Raw genomic sequence first — 15,430 nt, 5'->3', positions numbered from 1 at the left:
TACATATATGCATAACATAGATAAAACAGTGCTATCAGACCCTTTGTTTTGGAAAGGAATGTTCCTGAGCTGTCTTAAAGTAAAGTTAAAAAAAAGTCACTGAGGAAGGTAAAGGTTGAAGAAGAGAATCTTTGAAGTTTCCTAAGTTCTGGCCAGGGCCGTGTTTGTTTTATCTTTAACTTACTGAGGAACAAATGGAAGAGGAAGTTTTATACTGAAAATATTTTTGTTGGGATCTGTATAAATGCAAAGTTTGTCTCATTCGCTAGACATTTTTAAGGAAAACTTCCCTGTCTGAAATGAACTGAGCATAATTTTGACAAGAAAAGTAGATAATTCTTTAGGTAACCTTCCGGTGCTTTGACTTTGGGTATCCTACAGAGCGGTCATTGGATGATTCACCTGCATGACCACAACTGTTACTTCCCTCTCCAGTTCTCTGTGATGGGTGTGTTTATATCCTGTTCTCAGTTCAGTCAAGAATTAGTTAACTGGTGATTTAAATAACTGCCCATGCATATCATGTATTGGTTGTGTTGCTTCCCAATAAATGCAGCTTAATATTTTCCTTTAGATAAGCTCTGAAAATGGCATTTTCTTATTAGTGTGTGTTTAAGCCTCTTAGGACTGCATTTTATAGTGGTCTGTGTAAATGGAACTCTCATAGGCTTCTGAGGACATTGGTAAACAATTCATTTTTTCCTTTCATGACCCTTAGTGTCAGTAAAAATCACTGACAAAATAATAACCATGCAGTACAGAGTGTCTTTTCTATTTTCTGTTTATGCCTTTATTTGAAACTTTAATTAAATAATGTCAAAGTTGCAACTATAAGAAAATAGTATCTGCTGTTTGAATATAATACAGGCCAAATTCTATAAACTTTAATTAGGCCAAGCTTACATTGACCTCAGTAGGAATCTGGCTGAGGATCTCTTTTAATTACCTCTGCCTTAAAATATGTAAGAATTTTCACATTACTTTCCTCACTCAAAGAACAATACATGGAGAGCTAAACTAATAAAATGTTTTAAAAGATACAAACCAAATTTGAAAGGTTTAAACTGTTGTTTTCATCTTGTAAATCAGCTGAGAAAAAGCATATAGACTGTAGTTCTAAATTATATCCGTAGAGTATTTCAAATCCAGTGAATTAACTCTCCTTTTTTTCCCCTCTTCGAGCTCATAAATGTTAACCTCAGAAGTGCCTCAAATTCTTCCATTGAAATAAACTTGAACTGACAATAGCCAGATGATGTAAAATTGAAACTGAAATTCTATCCTTGGCCCATCCCATGTTCTTCCCCCTAGGTATTAGAGAAATCATAGGAGAGCTAGTGTTTTCATTGTATGTGGACTGTAATATTTGGGCAAAACAGGGCATATAAATTTCTTACTGCCAGGAGAAAGCAATTACCAGCACAGAGAAGATAGCTGGCAATAAATAAACAGAACTGTGTTAGATAGTTGAGTTTAAAGATTTATTTAGAATGACTGAGCTTATAGAAAACAGGCCTTTATATTTATCATATGCCTTCAGTCAAGTTTCTTAGTATAAAGTCTAATTATATTACCAAGCTATTTTTTGTACACTATTTTAACATAAATAATAAATTAGAATGTTATATTGGGTAGTTAAACCCAGAACCCCAAAAGGAAACATAGTCACACACAGAAAAACAAATGGCACTTTGAAAATGCAATATACCTGGTGTTGACATTATGCAAGGGTAATAGTTGTCATTTATCACATCCTGCATTCTCTCTAAGTGAGCTATGTATTGTCCTATCTTGCAGATGAGAAAACCCAGCTTACCTGGTACTAAGAAAGGCCACTTTTCCTGATGGGAACCCAGATTTGATTCCAAAGGCAGTGGTGGAGTTCCCGTCGTGGCACAGCGGAAACGAATCCGACTAGGAGCCATAAGGTTGTGGGTTCGATCCCTGGCCTTGCTCAGTGGGTTAAGGATTCAGCACTGCCGTGGCCTGTGGTGTAGGTCACAGATGTGGCTCGGATCTGGTGTTGCTGTTGCTCTGGTGTAGGCTGGCGTCAGCGGCTCCAATTAGACCCCTAGCCTGGGAACCTCCATATGCTGCGGGTGCGGCCCTAGAAAGACAAAAGACAAAAAACCAAACAAACAAACAAACAAACAAAAAGGCAGTGGTGCTCTTGACTTTTGTGATGCACCACTTCTCCCATGTTGAACCCTTTCCAGGAACCCCACTGCCATGTTCTTTATCTTGTAACCAGTATGTCATGGGAATCTTTGTGCTTCTAGAGAGGAAATTGGAAGGAATTTTATGAGAGAAGAGTTTTCTTGTTAGGTAGTCTCATCAGAGCCTAATCCTATATCCAACCCCAACCCCAATCCCAGCCCTGAGGGTTAGAGCGGGAAGAAATTTGTAGTTGATATAACTTTGAAGCATTGTTCAAGATAAAATAAAAATTCTTATAGTTCCTCACACCGTATCTGTCAGTGGCCTTCCTCTCTGGAACTCAGGTGGAGGAGAATTAAGAAGTGGAACTATAAGGTATGGTACATCTGAGATTAGCAATTATTATTTTGTCATCGTTATCAAATTCAAGTGCAGTATATTAAAATCTATTAGATCATATTGCTTTTTGAGGAAATTTTCTAAATGTTGTTTAATCAGACATTGGCCTTTTTTAAAATGCTAGCAATACTTTAATACTTTAAGGAGCTACCAAGTCAAATCCCCAAAAAGAAGAAATAATTTTGCTTCAAAGGGCAATTAGAAAATAAGAAAACAAGTTAAAGTCTAAATGATGAAAACTGAATTGTTCATGACTTGAGGAATTACAAATGAAAAGTACATCTAATGAGCTTTCTGTGTTTGAGGAAGCAACTTTAAAAATATATTGAAAAATTAATAGTATATTAAAAACAACCTTACTACCATAATTAATTATAAATAATAAATAGTAGTAAGTTAATAATTAAACATTTTTATCATAAAACAATCTAAAGCTGTATAAAGCCTCCTATGTACCTCCCCAGAGGCACCAGCAACTTCATTTTTTTGGTTTGCTTTCATACATTTCCGTAATACATAGCTGTAAACAATATGTAGAATTGTTTTGTGTGCGTACTTTTTTTTTTTTTTTTTTGTCTTTTTGTCTTTTCTAGGGTCATACCTGCAGCATATGGAGGTTCTCAGGCTAGGGGTCGAATCGGAGCTGTAGCCGCTGGCCTACACCAGAGTCTCAGCAACACCAGATCCAAGCTGCATCTGCAATCTACACCACAGCTCACGGCAACGCCGGATCCTTAAGCCACTGAGTGAGGCTAGGGATCAAACCCACAACCTCATGGTTCCTAGTCGGATTCTTTAACCACTGAGCCATGTGAGCATAAATATTTAATTAAATGATATGTTCTATAGGCTGTTTCTTTGAAATATTTCTAGGAACCTCAAAACAGCTTGATGTTTGTCTACATTAAGATATAATAAGGTAGGAGTTCCCTGGTGGCTCAGTGGGTTAAGAATCCAGTGTTGTCACTGTAATGCACTGCTATGGCACAGGTTCAATCCCTGACCTGGGAATCTCCACATGTCCAAGAGCACCCCCCCCCGAAAAAGGTATATTAAGTTTAACTCATTCCTTTTGCCTACTGACTAGCAGTTTGTCATGAGTATACCTATTTGATCTATCCATTCTACCGTTTATGACAGTGCTCCTCATTCTATGTGAATAACTCCGTATGTGACTCCTCAGAAACATGTATGAAAGGCCTCCAAGAAACAGAGCTGTAAGAAGTGTCGGACTGTAGAGTAGGCCTTTTTCCGTTTTACAGTGGTCTGCCAAGCCAGCTGTGCGTAAGAGATGCTATGTTTTTCAAATGTTATATCGCTATGAAACTTATTTTATGAAGACCTTTTGTTTTTTGAAACTTATTCCTGTTAACTATGGGTTGGCAATTTAAGGCCTGTGGGTCGACTCTGGTCTTCTGCCTGTTTTCGAAAGTTAAGTTTTATTGAAGCCTATCCTCACTCATTCATTTATATACTGTCCATGGCTGCTTTCATCCTGTAATGTCAGAGTTGAGTAGTCACAACAGAGACCATATGGCTTACAAAGCCTAAAATAGTTACTCTCTGATCTTTTTTCTTTCTTTTTTTTTGGGGGGCGGCTGTACCCATGGCATATGGAGGTTCCCAGGCTAGGGGTCAAATTGGAGCTATAGCCGCTGGCCTACACCACAGCCAGAGCAGCGTGGGATCTGAGCCTTATCTGTGACCTACTCCACAGCTCATGGCAATGCCAGATCCTTAACCCACTGAGCGAGGCCAGGAATCGATCCTGCATCCTCATGGATACTAGGCAGATTCATTTCCACTGAGCCATGACAGGAAATCCCTGCTCTCTGGACCTTTACAGAAAAAAAAAATTGCTGACCTCTGAAATTATGGTATTGTCACTATATCTACTCTTTTGCTTTTAAATTAGCTAATATTCAGCTACATAAATAAATAAATGATTTCAGAGTGTGATAGAAGCAATGGAGAATGGTGACGTGAGTGAGGTGATGACTACTAGGTGGCAGAGAGAGTCTGGGAAGATTCCCTATGGGCTAAGACCCAGGAGATAAGAAAACCAAGGCTAAGAGAGGTTATGTAATTTGTATAAAGTCAAACAGGTAGTAAGGGTAGAAGTGAGATTTAAACCCAGAAATAACTCCAAACATAGAGGGCCCTTTCCTCTGTAATACAGCTGTCTTCATATATTCGTGCTAACACAATACCAGGCGGCTAGGTAAAGTGTTGTAGCAGAGAAGCGTAAGCAAAAGGTTTAGTTTGCCTGGACTTGGCAGGCCGGAGGCAGGGTTCTGATGTGTTGAAATTTGGAATTGATACTGATGACTGGGTTTGAATCATAGTCCCAGCACTAACTTGGCTGAATCACTTACATTTGCAGCCTTCATTGTTTTCTGGTGGGGCGGGGGTGGGAAGGGAGCTGTCTGTAAACCGAGGAGGGTGTTTGGATGATCTCCGCGGGCTCTTCTGGCTCTCACTTTCTATGATGCTGTGACTTTAGGAGGTGGCATTTGATCTGGGCCTGGGAGGGTGGGGTGATTTTGGCAGGCTGCCTTGTAAATGAAGGGAAAAGGTATTCCAGGTGGTGAGAACAGTTTGAGTGAAAACACAGTGGCTAGTAACCATAGACAGAATTCTGGGGATGGTGTATAATGGTCTGGTCTGAGAAGCCTAGAATTTAGTCCTGTAGAAGATGGCAGAGGCAGGGGGCATCTGGCACTGAGGGAGGGCCTGAAATCATGCTCAGGAGTTGGGATGTTTTTCCTTGGAATTAGAAGATTTAAAATGTCCTCCGTCTTTTCTTGAGCATCCCTGTCCAGTGACTGGCCCCTCTCTCTATGAACAGTTCCAGTGACAGAGATGTCTATAAACGATCAATTTTATTTTGAGACAGCTCTAAATGTAAGAAAATTCTTCTTTACATTGAGTCAAAGCTTATGGGATCTAGCTATACCTTTTCCAAGATGCAGGTAATGGAAAGTCATTGGGAGATTTTTAAATAGAGGAACATGTTCAGGGATATGTGACCCAAGGGCTTGAAGTAAGCCTGAAGCAGCACACATATGATATGTACCCCAAAGGAAGAGTACTTTTAAAGCCTCTAAAAAGCATCCTGTTCATCAGATATATATGTATAGAGCAGCTATGATAGTCAGTCAGTGACCAAAAACAGTGATAACCAGAGTTTCTGCTCTCACACTCTTCCCAGGCTCGTGGGGAAGATGGAATAGTAGACCACTGTGACAAGGACCCTGGGAATTTGAGGCAGGAATACTTAATCTAGAAGATGGAGGATAAGAGGTCAGGAATCAGGGGGAAGTCAGGTAAGGATTCCTGGAAGTTAAGAACCTGGCCAGATTGACCCAAGAAGCCAAAGGGAGAGCACTGAGGAAGAGGGGGTGCAGAGGTAGAAACATGAGTGGATGCGGCCTGTGTAAAGAACTGAAAGCCATTCTATGGTGAGATATGGAGTGTGTGTGTGTGTGTGTGTGTGCACGTGCGTGCAGTGAATGGCTAGAAGTGAGGCTGGCCCAGTAGGCAGGGACTGGCCATGAGAGGCTATGTTTGCCATGGTAAGGAATTTATATTCTGAATTTGATGAGAAGTCAGTATTCTTTTTTCTTTTTGTTATAGTTAATTTACAATGTTGTGTTAATTTCTGGTATATAGCATAGTGATTCAGTTACGTATTTTATGTATATTTGTTTTCATATTCTTTTCTGTTGTAGGTTATTTCAAGATATTGAGTATAGTTACTTGTGCTATACAGTAGGTCCTTTTTGTTTATTTTATATATAGCAGTGTGTATGTATGTTAATTCCATCCCTCCTCCTCCTAGTCACCTTTGGTAACCATAAGTTGGTTTTCTATGTCTGTGAGTCTGTTTCATCAATTTGTCCATTTATATCATTTTTTTAGATTCCACATAAGAGTGGTAATGATATTTCTCTTTCTCTGTCTGGCTTATTTCACTTGATATGATAATCTTTAGGTCTGTCCATGTTGCTGCAAATGGCATTATTTCATTTTTTTATGGTTGAGTAATATTCTGCTGTATATATACTACATCTTTTTTATCCATTCATCTGTCAGGGGACATTTAGGTTGCTTTCATGTCATGGCTCTTGTAAATAGTGCTGTTATGAACATTGGGGTGCATGTATCTTTTCATCTTTTCTGGATATATGCCCAAGAGTGACATTGCTAATCATATGGTAACCTATTTTTAGTTTTTTAAGGCACTTCATTACATCTCTCCATAATTGCTGCACCAATTTACGTTTCCACCAACAGTATAGGAGGGTTCCCCTTTCTCCACACCCTCTCCAGGATTTATGATTTATAGACTTTTTATGATGTTCATTCTGAGCTGTGTGAGGTTATACCTCATGTAGTTTTGATTTGCATTTCTCTAATAATTAGCGATGTTGAGCATGTTTTCCTGTGCCTGTTTGCCATCTGTATGTTTTCTTTGGAGAAATGTTTATTTAGGTCTTTGCCCACTTTTTGATTGAGTTGTTTGCTTTTTTGATATAGAGCTGTAAGAAATGTTTGTATATTTTGAATATTAACCCCTTGTTGGTCACACGATTTGCAAATATTTTCTCCCATTCCATAGGTTGTCTTTTCATTTTGTGGATGGTTTCCTTTGCTGTGCCAAAGCTTATAAGTTTGACTAGGCCCCATTTGTTTATTTTTGCTTTTATTTCTTTTGCCTTGAGAGATCGACCTAAGAAAACATAACAGAAAATTTTGTGTTCTCTTCTAGGAGTTTTATGGTGACATACCTTATGTCTAAGTCTGCAAGCCATTTTGAGTTTATTTTTGTATGTAGTGTAAGGGAGTGTTCTAACTTCATTAATTTACATGCAGCTGTCCAGCTTTCCCAACACCATTTGCTGAAGAGACTGTCTTTTCCTCATTGTACATTCTTGCCTCTTTTGTTGAAGATTAATTGGCCATAAGTGTATGGGTTTACTTCTGGGTTGTCTGTTCTGTTCCAATGATCTGTCTGTTTCTGTGCCAGAACCACACTTTTTGATTACTATAGCGTTGTAGTATTGTCTGAAGTCTGGGAAGGTTACATCTCTAGGTTTGTTTTTTTCCTCAGGATTGCTTTGGCAATTCTGGGTCTTTTGTGTTTCCATATAAATTTTAGGATTCTTTCTTTCTTTTTTTTTTTCTTTTGTCTTTTTAGGGCTGCACCCATGGCATATGGAGGTTTCCAGGCTAGGGGTCGAATTGGAGCTGTAGCTGCTGGCCTACACCACAGCCACAGCAATGCTGGATCCAAGCCATGTCTATGACCTACACCACAGCTCACAGCAATGCCAGATCCTTAACCCCTGAGCAAGGCCAGGGGTGGGACCCACATCCTCATAGATACTCGTCGGGTTCGTTAATCACTGAACCACGATGAGAACTCCTAGGATTCTTTCTTGTTCTGTGAAAATGGCATGCTGTAATTTGATGGGATAGCATTAAATAGGTAGATTGCTTTGAGTAGTATGGCTATTTTAACAATATTAATTCTTTCAGTCTAAGAGCATGGGATATCTTTCCATTTCTTTGAATTGCCTTCAGTTTCCTTTATCAGTGTTTTGTAGTTCTCAGAGAAGTCTATATTCTTAAAAAGTTTTTCCTCCCCCATTTATAGAATGTACATATACTCCTTTAAAAATTTAGCACTTATGGCAAAAATGAAGGAAGAAATAAAAATCATCTTTAATCTCACTAACCAGAAGCAACCACTGTTTAAAACATTTTGGTGTATTTCTAACCAAGTATGTTACTGTGCATATATATTGGAAGAAAAGCTTGGTCTTATTATAAAATATTGTTTGTATCTTGCTTTTTCTGATGTAATGTTATATGCCAGCATTTCCCAGGCCATGCCATTAATAATTATTTGAGAATTTAACTACTAATAACTAATACTATGATAACTATGTATCATAGCCCAAAAGATGACTACATCTTATTAGACTTAATTGCCTTCTACGGGGTTAAATTTTAAGTTGCTTGCATTTTTCACTATTATAAATAATGTTGTAAAAAACAGCCTTGTCTGTAAATTTATGTTCATATCTATCGATTTCTTTGGGATGGGTCCAGCAATGTCTGAGGTTGCCTTTTAAGTAGGGTTGCAGTGAACTCAAGTGTGTTTTTTGAAAAGCTGTTATGATGGCAGTGTGAAGAGTAGATTAGAAAAAGGTGATCCAGAAGCAAGCAGAGCAATTTAGGCCAAATATGAGGGCATAAACTAAATTATTGGCAAGAAGATCAGAGGAAAGAGGAAAAGGTAATGATTCTTAAGGTGTTTGCTTGTTTTATGTTTGTTTGCATGACAGAGGTTTATTCAAACTTGATAAACTCTACCAGCATTTTTTACATATTAATTCAGGGGTTTAGGGACCTGTAAGGTGTCTATAGTGGGTGGGTAGGGTGAAGTGGTTAGCAGGGCTTAATGGTTCCCTTTTCTGAGACAGGAAAATACCAAGGGGGAAGAACATGTTTGAAGGGTTAGCTTGAGGAGGAGGAATTTATGAGCCCAGTATTGGGGAATGGGGTGAAACTGTCAGGGAGATAGTTTATAAACTGATGCAGTGGCTTAGGAGAGAGCAGTGGCTTAGGAGTGGCTTAGGTCATAGCAGTGTGTGAGGATGTGGGAGCCATCCCCACAAAGATGGTGGTATCGAGACCCAGGACGCAAAAGCAGTCCTAGAAATCAGGGTGTTTGTGCGAAGAGTACTTGGGACATAACCAGGGAGACTACTTAGTTCTAAGTAGCAGACAAGGGGGAAACTAGAGAAGGAGCTAGGAGATAAATATGAAAAAAACCAGAAGAGAACGGTATTGGGGAAGCCAAGGGAGACAAGAGTTTCAAGGAAAAAGTCATCAAACTGTCAAATGTTGCAGAAGTCAAGCAAGAAAAGGACTGGATGGCATCCACAGGAGCAATTTCAGTCACCTGAAAGTGTGGGATGAGCAGATTCAGAGGAATTGTAAGGCTGGAAGCCAGGTTGTAGCTTGCGGTGCAGAGTACAGGGAGCTGAGGGAGTAGAGGGTTCATGGCTTTTTTTTCTAGGGAGCTTGTTGTGAGGGGCTGGAGAGAGCCAGGTAATAGCTGGAGGGAGATGGGGCAGCAGAAGGTTCATTTTTTCTTCTTGTTTGTATTAAAGAAACAAAGCTAGATTTCCAAATTGTCATATGACTTCAGTTACCGCTCCAGCATTTGCTGTTTGCCATCTTTAAAATCCTTTTATTTGTGATTATTTTTTGGACATGGTCTACTTCGTCCAAGCTTCCAGTGAAAGCATTGCTGCCCAGACTCTTAGCATCTTACTTCAAGTTCTGTTTAAAGAAGCTGAGACCTCCATGTTTGCTCATAGTCTCATTGGATTTTAATCAGATTCCCCTCTCAGTTTTTAAGTTCAGCATGCTGATATTTGGAATTGCAGGGCTTTTTTTTTAAATTACAGAATATGACTTGTGTCCTTGAAGTTTGACCTTTACCTGAAGAATTGGTCGAAAATGGTACATGTTTAAATGCTGCAGTTTAGAGAATGTCTTTATTGTGTTGCCAAATGCTGAATGACAGAGAGATTTAATTCCAACGAGCTCTAATTAGAAAGAGAAAAAAAATTGAAAAGTGATGTCAACCAGAATCAAAATGAACCAGAACACGAAATACTTTTATTGGTTACAGAACATCAACGGTGTGTGATAAGGTCTTATTCACTTCCTTCTCTAGCAATGAAAATACTACGGGCTGTCTCTAGGGGGTTCAGACAAGCTTATTGAGCACATAATCATTTTGATAGGTGTTATTTGTTGGGAATATGATGCTTTGGAGCTGCATAAAATTATTTATTTTTAGAGATATGCTAAATAATTATTGGCGTTAAAAAATGAAACAGTATGGCAAAGGTTTCTAACTTGGAAGAAGTTGGATAGTCAATGCAAAGTACCCACTGGTTTCTTGCTTAACAGTAAATTAGCCTATTTTTGAGCACTCAGCCCAATTGCTTTAAAGTTGTTGATGTCAAAAAAAGCAGGTATCATTTTTCTAAAGGTCATCGTGTTATAATAGAAAACAGTTATCCGTTTCGGAGATTAAATAGAGGACATAAACATATACGTCCATACATATATCACGTATATATATAAATACGTGTGTGTATATGTGTGTGATTTTGCTTTAGAGAGAACCTAATTATCTTTTTCGTAAGATGAGATTTACCTTTCTCAAAGATATTTTATTCTGAAATTCTTGGTCATTTCTTCTTTCTCTTTGCTTCCCAGTGAAATTCAATATTATATCTTTTAACTCCCTTTGGACCTCTCTTCCTCCCCACGCTGTCTAGAACCTTGAGGCCATTCCTTTAATCATTCTTTGACCATTCTAGACAGCTCTCTTCCTCCTTAAGTTTTCATTAAATCAAATTCAGTCTTCCCAGACTCAGCCTCATCATTTGACGTCTTTGCCACTGTACTTAGGCTGCTGAGCACTGTTAGCTGAAGCTTGACAACCATACCAATTTTAGCCTCTTCAAGTTCATAGTCTCCACTCTATTAGGCCCCTAGATGACCTCTGCAGTCCTTGATTGTTCTGCACTTTCATCCCTGTCTTCCTACTTCCTCCCTGCCACCTGTTCCCTAGGTCTCAGAAAATAATCTTGACTCTGTTTTATTCAGATTGCCACGCAGGAATTACTGAACTTCCTCTTCTCTTACTATCATTCTCTGTCACTACCTACAAATCTTCTCAATCTATGTCACCAGCTGGTGATTTTCCTACTTTTTCTCCTAAACCTGGTCACCGGGCTGCTCAAAAGAATGGTGTCTTTTGCTTTCCCTTCTATTCTCTGGCTTCTACCCACACTGCTAACACCTATGAAATAGTTTTCAACTTTCACCTTATTTGGCCTTTCAGGCATCTAAACATTATTCATCACTACCTCTAAGCATCTTCCTCAGTGTTCATGAAAACTCCTCACTTTTAGATTTTCTCCCTCTTTAGGTTCTCACAAATTCAAAGTTGCCATTTTTCCAAAATAGCAGGAAAAAAATTTAAGCATTTAATGTTTTACAACATATGATTGATATGAATGCTTATAATTCAGTATTAATTATACTTCTAAAATTATTATACTTTTATAATATATGAGTATAATTCAGAATTATACTAAAAAGTAAGAAACATATTAATTATTCCTTGTTTTCGTCTTTCCTAGTTAATGAAGGAGTTCCCCCTCCTGAGCATGTTCAACATCCATGAAAACCTTTTAGAAGCCCTCCTGGAACTACAAGCATATGCTGATGTTCAGGCAGTCTTAGCAAAGTATGATGGTAAGTCCTTGGGTATTTTTTATCTACTTGAGTATTCCTCTCCTGGTGTATTTCAATGATTCGGTCAGAAGGATCATTTCAAATAGCATGACACTGTGATAACTATTCTTTTATGGAATTTCCTGCTCATTTCTATGGTGAGGAGTCACTCAGAACCTCTGCAGGCAGCACATACCCTCTTGGAACCGCATGGCTGTTCAAGCTCTGGCTGTGACCCCACATTGATTGACTGTGGCCACTACCTATTGGTCATGTTGATCTTTTGAAACAGTATAGAACAATTGGTAGCTCTTGCTACCAACCTTACGACAGTTCAGTAAATATTTGAAGATTAAATCATGTTCCCTTAATCCTAGGTGTTCTTATTAGCAGAATAACCCCCATTTCTTCACATGAAAGGCTTTGCAGTGCCTTTGCCATTTTGGTTACTCACAAGCTTGTTCTAATTTTCCTATTCTTAATACACCAGTAAAATAAGCTGACACCTCCTAGATATTTGAAAACTCTTCTGTTTATATTGCCATTGTCTGTGAATTTTCTATTTGATTAATTGTACAAAAATTAATACAACCTTGCTATTGGAATCTCTACAGAATTTCATGTTATTCTGCCATATTTCATTAACTTTCTCCTTAAAATAAATATTTTACGTATTAAATGGATCTTAGCGAGTGAGTACTTATATTCCACTATCATTTTTTACTTTATAAAATATTCTTTCTTAGGTAAATGTCTTTAGTGTGTTTAAAGAATTGTTCAGGTAAAAATTTCCAGGAATTCATCAAACATATAGAGCAAACTATACTATTTGAGTCCTATTTTTGACATACCATTCTTCATAAGACATCTCTGAGACAGGTCAGAATTGTTACCCCTACATTGGGAGGAACTGAGGCATGATGAGACTGTTTTTGTTTTGTTTTGTTGTTAGTTATTGCTCACATTGATAGAAACTAAAAGCCCTCAGCCAGAGATGGCATCACTTGGCCTGCATTCACATGAGCACCCTGTGTAACAGGATATAGTCTACCTAGTATGGAAGTGATTTTAGACAGAGAGAAAGGTATTTGTGGTGCACTTTATAGTAAACAAAATGAAGACTCTTTGGCCTTCATGTCAGCTCACTTTTGTTCTCTGTTTATGTGCTGGAATCTCACTGTTGGGCTGACTCTGGGAGTCTAAACCAGGAGACTATCTTAGAGGCAAAATGCTCATACATTGAGGCCCTTTTAGTGCCAAAGGAAGCCAGCACATGGGTTCAAGTGGCCATGTACTTTTCCAGTTGTCATCTCTAGACATGGTGGCATGTCACAGCAAGGTTCCAGTGTTCTCATCCCAAGTGTGACCTGCATTTGGCCTGATACATCAAGGCTTAAGAAAAGATTTAACCAACAGAGCCTTTGGGATTTTAAATCTCCTAAGTCTCCTTTCATGAAGATCTCAGTTCATTACAGAAATCATCAGCTTTGTGTTACGAGACTGTAAAATAAAGAAATGAACTCATTTGGAGCTTTCTGTGGTCTCTTTCTATCCCATTGCGTAGCCTCAGTTCCACAACAACCAAAAGCTGATTTATTAGATTCTGATAACATATGTTCACATTATTTGTTACAACAGCCTGTCCCACCCTCCACTGAAACTTGGCTCTCACTTTGCAAAATTCCTTTGTTGCAAATAGACAAACTCACCATACCAAGGCCCTTGTGTTGAGCTTTGTTTATGTTTGTACCTGGCAACAGAGATGATGTCCTTATTCATTATTCATGGAAAAAGAGGCTCATTAGTGGCAGGACACATACTGTTGCTGAGATGCCTCGTTAGGGGTTTTGAGTTCAGCAGTTGTCAATAGACTGCAGATGACCTAACCCCAGCTGAATTCTGGAGGGTGTTTTGGTGCAGACTTGGCTTAGGTCTGTGTCATTTACAGTAGAGATGTAATGAAGTGGCTGCTGAAGTTACTATTCTTGAGGAGTGAGCAGCAACCACACAAGACTATTAAAAACATGCTTTTTGTTCCTCACCCCGTACCATAAAACAGCCTCTTGCAAGTTCATCCCTGCTGCTTTTCCCAGAGACTCAAAGGACCTCGACCCAGTTCTTGCCCCATTTTCTGGCCCTGTGCAAGGAAATAGGTGCTTCAGAGGGCCTGGAGTTCAGACAGCAGTTGGGGCGCCCTGTTCTTCACCCTGGTTCAGATGTCATCATTCTAATCCATGAGATGCTTGGAGACAGGACTTTGAATCTCAGCCTCTCCATCCCTCTGCTGTGGAGCCACACCCAGAGCAGCAGGATTATATGTTATCTTTGCAAATTGGAATGCTCTCGTTGGGTAGCTCTTTCTTGGATGGTTTATGGGTACAGCAATCCTTCTTTATTACACTTGCTAGGTGGCTGAATTTTTTTAAGTAGTATGTTGGAAAGTGACACAATAGGATTAGGGCTGCTTTTCTGACCTTTGCAAAGAGGATTTAGAAATATGGCAAAACACGGAGGGAAAAAACACAACATGTTCTGAGGAAAGGAGGAAGGCAACATGTATTCCCTTTGCCTCATTCTTACTCTTCTTCACTTTTTATTTTTGCTTTGACTTTCTAAAAGCAACGTTCACCAAGTTCTTTTACAGTGAAGCCCTTTGAAAACCCTGTATTCTTAGTAAGATTGCGAGTTAATTGGTCACACCTTCTCATAAGCTGCAGTCTGATTTTGATTTTTCCCTTGAGATAACTTCTGATTTCGGATTATTCCAGCTGTTAGTCTGAAATACTGTCTTGCCATCCTCAGGAATTTTCATGCTCTTCTGTTTTCAGTTCGTTAACCAGCCTTGTGGGTGTGTGATTTTTATCTGGGTGGTTGGGCCTAGTTTTGGAATGTCCCTCACACAATAACCAAAAAACAGCAGCAACACTTAGAATTGAGTTTTTGTAATGTGTCAGGGTCAGACATGATTCTAAGCTCTACAAAGATGAACTCATTTATTCTCACCACAAGCATGTGAGGTATACACTCTTATTGGCCCCATTTTATAGTTATGGTAACTGCTATAGAGAGAAGTTAAGTACCTTGCTCAAATGAAGAGACTAAGATGTCAAAGTAAAGCTATGTTGATGCTGCATGGTGAGAGAAAAGAGATAATCTGAGAACAGTTTTTGTTCAATAGGATGTAAATTCTACAAGAAATGGAAAGCCAAGATGAAACCCGAGGTAGTCTGATTCCAGGCCCATGCTCTTAACCATCACACTTCCACTGTCTCTGCTGTTGGCAGGGGTTTTTTCTTTTCTTTTCTTTTTTAGTTGTTTTTATTAACACTATTGGTGGTGTTATCATTAGCTACAATTTGTTGAGAACCTAACCATGTGCCAAGCACATTATATACATTACCTATAACCATTACAATGTCCTTGCAAGGAGGTAGTTATTTCCTTTTTAGCAGATATGGAAACTGAGGCATGTGAATTTAAGTAACTTTCAAGATCACATTCCTTGAAAGCTGCAGAACTAAGATGCAGATTCTGGTCTAGC

General features: G+C 38.8%; 1 protein-coding gene across 16 annotated transcripts in view; it reads left to right on the top strand.

Annotated features, from left to right (window-relative positions):
- The window catches only part of ST7 (suppression of tumorigenicity 7), a 257,080-nt gene that overhangs the window by 189,222 nt on the left and 52,428 nt on the right, over nucleotides 1-15,430 (top strand). For all 16 annotated transcript variants that reach the window (XR_002340200.1, XM_021078412.1, XM_021078420.1 and 13 more), the window contains 1 exon segment: nucleotides 11,796-11,910. Coding sequence is in view for 15 of the 16 variants with exons in the window: in XM_021078412.1 (XP_020934071.1) it covers nucleotides 11,796-11,910 (115 nt within the window). In the remaining variant the exon portion in view is untranslated.

Source organism: Sus scrofa, chromosome 18 (genome assembly GCF_000003025.6).
Source record: "Sus scrofa isolate TJ Tabasco breed Duroc chromosome 18, Sscrofa11.1, whole genome shotgun sequence".
Lineage (NCBI taxonomy): Eukaryota > Metazoa > Chordata > Mammalia > Artiodactyla > Suidae > Sus > Sus scrofa.
Note: the sequence above shows the minus strand (reverse complement) of the source record. Positions and strands in the feature narration are given on the sequence as shown.